This window comes from Lathyrus oleraceus, chromosome 2 (assembly GCF_024323335.1).
Source record: "Lathyrus oleraceus cultivar Zhongwan6 chromosome 2, CAAS_Psat_ZW6_1.0, whole genome shotgun sequence".
Taxonomy (NCBI): Eukaryota; Viridiplantae; Streptophyta; class Magnoliopsida; order Fabales; family Fabaceae; genus Lathyrus; species Lathyrus oleraceus.
In genome coordinates, this window is record NC_066580.1 from 92,462,304 (window position 1) to 92,470,844 (window position 8,541).

The 8,541-nt window shown below is 34.8% G+C and overlaps 1 protein-coding gene across 3 annotated transcripts; it reads right to left on the reverse strand.

Moving 5' to 3' along the window:
- Positions 1-1,442: 1,442 nt before the first annotated feature.
- Positions 1,443-7,161, reverse strand: LOC127118273 (pumilio homolog 1). 3 transcript variants are annotated; one of them, XM_051048437.1, is made up of 10 exons: positions 6,911-7,161; positions 6,180-6,770; positions 4,370-5,805; positions 4,140-4,281; positions 3,958-4,065; positions 3,048-3,260; positions 2,827-2,937; positions 2,315-2,509; positions 2,047-2,221; positions 1,443-1,883 (listed from the first exon to the last, which is right to left on the reverse strand). In XM_051048437.1, exons 2-10 carry the CDS (start codon positions 6,765-6,767, stop codon positions 1,834-1,836), a joined length of 3,018 nt encoding a protein of 1,005 aa, XP_050904394.1. In that variant the 5' UTR covers positions 6,768-6,770; positions 6,911-7,161; the 3' UTR covers positions 1,443-1,833. The 3 variants fall into 3 exon arrangements, with proteins under 3 accessions (XP_050904394.1, XP_050904393.1, XP_050904392.1); XM_051048436.1 differs by lacking the exon at positions 6,911-7,161 and having other exon boundaries at positions 4,370-5,802; positions 6,180-6,902; XM_051048435.1 differs by lacking the exon at positions 6,911-7,161 and having other exon boundaries at positions 6,180-6,902.
- Positions 7,162-8,541: the final 1,380 nt, after the last annotated feature.

Genomic DNA, 8,541 nt, shown 5'->3' on the forward strand with positions numbered 1-8,541 from the left:
GGGTTATTTGTAACAGTGGTAGCTGCAATTGTAAGTGAAATTGTGAACTGCAATTTAAAACATGAATGGAAGTGAAACTAGCGATGAAAAGAAATTTTCAGTGAGTTTGTTTTTTAATAGGATTGTCAATCAATTGTGTACTAGTCAGTCAATTTTTACTGAATTTGTTTTTTCAAAGTGGATTATCATTTGAAATTGTTATATTTTGTTATTGTTAATGAGTTTTTTGGTTGTATTCCTTTTTACCGTGAATGGTAATGAAGCACGTCAGTCTAGTTAGTGGTATGTGTTTATGTTATTTTTGGATTTTGAAAATAGTCACAGGAGAATCGAAGTGAGTCGTGAAACAGTTCGCTCTCTTTAAAGTGTTTCATAGACTGTCAAAAAATATGCAAAGTAGTCTAACAACCACGACGTCTCTGGGATAAAACAACTCAATTCAATTATACGATCATTATTGCATAGTATGTAATCTTACTAGAAATACACCTTATAATGGTGTTGAAACCACTCGATAATGGTATCGAAATCACTCGTAATATCAGGATAACCAAGGCGCAGATAACGTAAACAAACCACTCGAAAAACAAAAACCAGAAAAAAATGGATGAAGTATATATGGAAGAGAAGAGAGAGATTTCAGATTGTGAAATCTGATTTAAGGAATAAATAAAGAAAAGGTCGTTATTAATAACCGAAGATCTAAACATACTGGACACAATGTGAAGGAAGTGGAGCGAGTTCACCCCAAAAAAACTAGTTGTTTTTACTTGATCAACATGTCACGAGTTGGCTCTTGGATGGTTGACAAAAACTAGGAACCGCACATGTGAATGTTACTTAGTGGTGGTGTGTACTTATTCCTTTATAAAATTAGATACACTTTGGACCCAACCTATTTTGCTCATTTAAAATACATATGCACTACTAATGCCAATGTTCTAAAACGAATTTTTCAAATTCATGTTCATATTAACTCATTTATTACCAATTTAATGTCAATAAATCCTTCCAAGTTTACATCATTCCAACTATAACATCGATTTAGTTTCAACTTTTTTAAGATAAAATTTCTTAAAAGATGATAAAGGAGAAAGGTAGGAAAAGAAAAGTAAAAAGTGAAAATTCTCTTGATTAAATAAAGTTAATTATGAGATTATCAAGTACATATAAACGCAATGTTGAAGAATGATGCATGTGAACTACAACTTGCAATAATCAATCACGGTTTTTTTTTTTTGAAAACTTTTCATAGGATAAGTATTATCAACTTTAACATTTTTAAAAACAGCTTGTTTGGTTTATAACTAAAATTTTAAAAATGTTGAAAAATCAAAAGCTTTGAAATGAAACTCAAAATCCACCAATACTTGTAGAGAAAGAAACATATCACTAACTAACACTACATACCATAATAATATTATAAATGAAAGATTAAGAAAGGTCAAAAAAGTAATAGCTCATAAAAACATGTATGCATCCGGAATACAAGGAACAAACTGTCCTATGATAAACCTAGTAAAATTTGTACAGTCAAAAACCTCCCTGTACAACATTAAAACTAGCTCATAATTATAACCAGAGAAGATCATTTACTAACTGAACTTCTCAAAAGTTTCATACTCAACTAAACTGATTCTAAACGTATAATAATAGTAGTAATCATAATGATAATTCTCACCAATGTACAGTTTTCAAGTACAACTAACATTTTATTACTTTTTCCAATCTCATCATCACCTGTCTATTTGAATATAGACAGTGACATTATCAGGTACCAGATATCAAACAAAACTATCCTCCAAGTTAGCTGTACATTACTTTCATCTCCTTCTATACCATCTGTGCAGGATGATTTAGTGTCAGAAAACTAATCCTCCTCTCTGCAGAGAAATATATCATCATTAGCATGAAACATTGAAACTCAATTCATGAAGCTATAAGCTGTTTTCTTAAGCTATTCTAGAGAACTTGTGGAAATAATCTGAAAACAGTCTCGGGGTGTTTTCCGTTGGATGAAAAGTAAATTAATGAGATTGAAAGTACCTCCAGCAGCAACCAATTTCTCGACACGCGCAACAATGTGCTTCCCATAGGTATACTTCTTCAAAGCATTCAGATGAACCTTAATTCTATTAAGAATCAGCTCGAGTTGCTGGTCATCACAAGTTTCCAACACTTTTTGCACGACATAGTTTGCAAACTGATCCTTCATCATAACCTAAAAACCACCAAAAATACAATTAAAATATAAGTCGGAAAGTGGTTTTAGTTAAGACTAGGAAATAGGGGCTCGATGTCATGCACAACAAACCTGTAGAGGCTCGTTGTCATCAGTGGAACCTATCATCTCGTTCACAATGGCTTGACGCTCAGCGGCCGTCCCAAAACATAGACACTTTTCTATCACATTAGAAGCAAACTTCTGCTGGCTCATCTGTACTATCTGTCCAGTTAACTCCTTTATTATCGCAGAACGTTCCTCCGGCTTGCCATGCTCCAGCACATGCTGAAAATGTTAAACAAATCAAACACCGGAAAATGAGTCAAATCTATTACTATTAGTTTTTACTTAAGAAATTGCACAATGGATTTAAGTTATATAGAACACCTCTGAGAAAAGGTGTGTTCGTGTCTGTGTCAGTGTCAGAAACCAACACTGGCACAACACTGATACTTGTGATTACGTTCATTTTATTTAGTTTTAAAATTATTATCGGTGTCGATGTGTCAGTGTCATGTCTAGTGTTCGTGTTTGTGCTTCGTCGGATTTAAGTGCTTCATAAACTCGAACGATTTTCCTATACCAATTAAGATGCAACAAACCTGAACAACATAATTCCCGTATTGATCCTGTGCTAGCATGCAAACACATTGCAAAATTTCATCCATCATAATCTGTTGAGTTTTAGGATCATGGCAGTACTCCAAGACTCTCTGCTTATCAAAACATAACTAGTTTAGAAAATCATAATCTCTAGCAAGTTATTATAAATTCAACAAACATGGTTCACACAAATAAAACCGAAAAGATGCGTTTGTGTGACCTGTATAACACGACATCCATATGGATGAGTTGACAGCGTCACAACTTGGTCGTAAAACGTTGAAACGATGAACCGAATCTCTCCTTCAGGCACACATTCAATACACTTCTGGATGACATGGTTTCCGTTCTGATCACGCACGCAACGCATAATTTGACCGTCCAGCTCTGTAACCATTTTTGTCTGTTGATCTAAATTAACCACTTCAATAGCCTAGCCAATGCAGAAAAAAGAGATTAATAACTGTAAATATAATGGATCAAAATATCAGAATCTCACACAAAATGAACAATATCATATAATCAAATGAAACCACCCAAATTTTTTTTTCACTTTAATACTTCAGATGTCACACACTTTAGGAACCATGTCAAAATGAGAAGAAAAAAATAAAATAAAAGAATCGGTTTGCTCCAAAATAAAATAAAATACCTGGCGACTCGTACCCAATAAGACAAAAAGGAAGTACTTGGTCTTTATTTCAACAACTCATCAAAGTGAAGTGTCTCATTCACAAGAGAGAAACGTTCTAGTAACAGTTTGCGGAATATTGGGATGATGCGACGAATCATATTAATTAACCTTAGTAACATGGATCACCAAACCTAAACTTTTTGGCAGATCACAGAAAGACCAAGATACCAAAGGTAGCAAATTACAGATGATTTACAATACAAATAAATGCTCAAAAAGCACACTGTCATCATTAATACTAAAAATTAATAACTAATAAATCTAAACATTATTGTCAAAATCAAGATCCCACTAATAGAGTTAAGATTGTAACAAGTATTGTTATTCCTACCAAAAGTGCAACACAATTATAGAATATTGTAAATCGTAAATAATAGGGTATACAGTAAGATATATTGTGGTAAAAATCATAAGATAAATTGATGACAAGACAGACCTTTTGGATAACGCGACAGCCATACATTTGAAGACTTAGTGTCAGCACATGACCAGTAAGTTGGTCAGCCAGTTCTCTGATTTGTTCGGATGATCCATGCTCGAAAAACTAAACATGAATCAGAATACGTTGGCACACATAGAGCAAGTATGGAAGTTTTAAAGTCAAAAGAGCAGAACTACCTTTTGAATCACATAATTACCGAAGACATCGGTCATTAGTGTTAGTGCATTCGGCATTATTTCATGGAAAACCATGGTTTTCTCGTCAACCGAAGCAGTCTCAAGTTTCTGTTGGATAAAACGGCTTCCATACTGATCGGCACTGTAAAAGAATATAAAGAAAAAAAAGAGTAAGATAAAATGTTCAAAGTCGAGAAGAGAAACATAGTATTATGACCAACATTAAGCACCTGAACTCAACAACATGCCCAGAAATTTCTGAAAGTTCGAAACATTTGGTCTTGTTGCTTTTGAATTCATCGAGCAAGGAAGGTGGAAAGTTATCGTCCAAATTACTAACAGCGTCCGAATGCCAAGCTCCCGTTAAACCGCCGCCAGCCACATTCCTCATCCCAGACAAACGCGCATTTCGCTCACCTTGGCTCATAGGACTACCTTGTCCATACATGGAGTTTGGGAAGGAAGAACCTGCGAGAGGACTTCCGGGATACGACATGCCGAGACCATACGATGGATTTCCATAAGAATTATGGTTCATGCTAGTTGACTTACCTAAGTAAGGGGAAGAAAAGTGTGCTTTTTGCTGAGCAATTAATGACTCGATATAAGCTTTTTGGAGGCTAAGTAAATCCGGTACGTTGTTATTTCTTGCAGATTCATTAAGAGCTCCAATCTGTGCAGCAGTAACTTCGCTTGATCTCAGATATTGAAGATACAAAGGATCAAACATGGGAAGCTGATGAGGGCTAGCTGCAGTGAGATTTCCCAACCTGCTTGCATTCTGTAACTCCGACGCAGCCAACAAAGGTCCTAAATTTGCGCCTCTTCCCAAGCCCCTCGAGTCCATGGCATTCATTCCTAATGCAGACGGTGGTGCGGCATGTTCAAAGAAATGAGGCAAATTTCCATTCCCAAGCTGGCTTGCCATCATCGGTGATGATGAAGAATTAACAGCAAACCCGCCCATGTTATAGTTGGCGTGCGAGAAATGCGTATCATCAACATGCTGATAATGAGCAGGCAACGAACTACCTCTTCCAGTAACAGTTGGTGTAGAAGGTCCTCTTGCATTATACGTAGAATCATTCACATCTAGTCCAAAACCGACGCTGCTTTTACTCGCTTTCAAATAGGGATTGTTTGGAGAATGGCGAAGATAAGGTAGCGAATCAGACTTGTTTAAGTATTGGTACTGATTAGCATTATTACGAGTGTAATCTGATTCACTGAGCCTTGACGACGGGGAACGTTTCTCGTCGCCTATTACATCATTTTGAGAGAGATTCATGCCAGCCAAAGCAGATGCGAGATCCACCGACTCGTTTAAATTAGACGAGGCAGCATTATATGAGTTTTGACGATTGAAACTTCTTTTCTCTGCTGCGTTGGACCTACCCTCCCCAATAGGCGGGATTGAAGGACTAGAAACTCTAGGTATGAATTGGGCGTCGGGGGTGCTGCTCCTTGACAAAGAGGATCCTAAAGCAGAAGCGTAAGAGTGAGATGCCGAACCAACGTGATTTCCGCCAGATTGCAAATCATCCGAACTTTGATGCCTCTGAGCAAAATGGGCTTCCGTAAGTTCAGCAATGTCATCAAACACATTACGGCCAGGCAGATGGTGAGCGTGCTTGGAGGCAGATGATGCGCCATTCTTTTCATCCTGCTTTGAAAAACATGAAGAAAATGTTAGAAACAACAAAACTTAACCGAAAGACAATACAATAAACAATATTTTAGAATATAATTCAGCAAACAATCAAAACTTTTAATAACATTCTTCAGTTACAAAGTAACAATCCGGACAAAAAATTCCAAACAAAAAGAATCGAAACTCCGTTGTTAATCTCGAGAACTTTCATAATAACTTTCCTTATAGTTTTCAAGGTCTTCCTCTACCTCTACCTGTTTCACCGCATTCTCCTTACGATAAATCCAATAATAACTATAGCTAAAAGGTCTCAATCTCACACCAACATAACAACAAAAACAACAAAAATCCAAATACAAACAGTATTAAAAAATTGCATAATCCCTCACCGGAAATATATCAGCAATGCTCCTCTGCCTACTTCCAAGCCCTAGCGCCGGCAAACCAATCAAGCCATCGTCGCCGCCCCATTCAGCACCATCCACCTTCCCATTAACCCCGCCAGCCTGCATAGAAAAAACAGATCTTTCTCCATTCACATTCTCACCTCCTTCACCATTCAACCTCCTTCCTTCACCATTCATCCGCCGTTGCGAAAACCGCCAATCTTCTTTCGACACTAATGGCGGAGGGAACCTCGGATTCAGATTCGCATTCATGTAATAATAATTGGCGTAAGCTGGATCAGCACGAAGCTCCTCCTCACTCCCAAAGCCTCTTCCACCTCTATAACTCACCGGAGAACCACCATACAAACCCTTAAACGCAGTCGAAGAACCATCCACCGTAGGCGGCGCAGACCCGCTTCTCAGCCTTAAAACTTCATTCTCTCTATCATTTTCCTCTTGTTGCCGCCGCCTCAAAACACCTACATCTTCCCCGTAATTTGCCTCTTGTTGCTGCCGCCGCAGAACACCAACATCTTCACCGTAATCACCTTTCTTCATCAGCGATCTCATCGCAACATCAGACATCATCTTCTGGTGATTATCAATTACCATTAGATAAACACGAGAAAAAAACTTCACTCAACAAAAAAAAAACACAACCCAGATGAAAAAACACGTTAAACTTCAATAAAGACACAATCTTTGAACGAAGAACCAAATAAAAATAACACCTTTAAAAATCAAAGTTCGATTTTTTTACGACCCAGCAGAGAATTAAGAACTTAAGCTGAAAAAAAAGTGTTTTTGTTAGATGGGTGTTTCGATTAAGTTAATGGGTCGAAATTGAATTGGAGATTAATGTTGTTGAAAGTGAATATGACAACAACGTTTGAAGATCGATGATGTTTTGGTTCATGTTAGGAGAGAAACAGAAACAGTGAGGAGAGTGTGAAGATGGTGTGGGAAGTGGAAAGAGTGATAAGCACTAGCGTTCTATACTTTATAACCGTTGGATCTAATATCAAACGGTTGAGATTGATTCAGTGATTAGAGATTTGTTATTGGAGTTAATATTAGGGTTTTTATTGTATTTGTAATAAATAACACATGTAAGTGGCGTTTTTTGTTTTTTGTTTTTTTTAGAGAAGGAGAAGAAAAAATAACAACAAAACAAAATTAAATCTAATTCAATATTCGGTATTAAAAGAGTTTGACCCACGTTGGTTTTTAGTATTTATGTATAAATAAATATAAATTTTGCTATAATTATTATTGTTTTGAAGGTTGAATATCTAATTCTAATGTCGTTTTGTCACTTTTTTTGGGTCGGTTTATTTGTTGGTTTGTGTGTGTGTAAGTGAGGGAACTATTGTTGTTCTTTTATGTAGTAGTTTGGTTGAGACTTGAGGATGTGTGAAAAAACTCATAAAATGCATGGTTTTGTCTAAATTAGTATAAGTAGAAAGTGTTTATGCATGGATTGCAAAGTTTGTAAGTTTGGATAGATAACTTCCTTTGGTTCTTTGTTGTTGTGAGATCTTGTTGGAGATTCAAAATAGATGTTACTTGTTTTATTATTTTATTGGGTAATATATTGAAGAATTGAACATTTAACATTATTTTATTCTCATAATTAAATTTAAAGTCAATATATTTAAAGTTATTTTTAAAGGCATATAAGTTGGGCTATTTTATCGGATTTAAAATCGGTCACATTTAAAATATATTTAAATATGCTTTCATAAAATATGTCATTGTCTAAACATAATTAAATAGGATTTTTAAAATTTTAAGAAGACTTTAAATGCATTTAAATTTAATGTATTTGGTTAAGTTGGAAGAATTCATTGTATATGAATATTTAAATTCAGTATTCAATTAAGCTATTGATATTCAAGAGATTTAATATTATTCCATTTTCATAATTAAATCCAAATTCCGCATATTTAATTAGGTTAAAAGAAACTCATCCTATATAAATATTTGAATTCAATATATTTGATTAAACTAAAAACTTATTGATACTCAAGAGATTTAATATTTATTCTATTTTCATAATTATATTTAAATTTAGTGTATTTGATTAAGTTAGAAGCTCATTATATATGAATATTTAAATTTAGTGTATTTGATTAAGTTAAAAATTCAACATATAGGTGTATGAGTTAGACGACTATTTTTTATCGCATTCATGCATTTGATATATTTTTTTATCATTTAACTAAGATAAAACAGTTAAAATTTTAAATTAATATTTTTATTCTACTATTAATTAAAAGATGTATTGATTTAAATCGTTCTATCTATATTGATTTAAATATATGAATGTTACATCATATGCGTGCATGCGGCAAATTTTAAG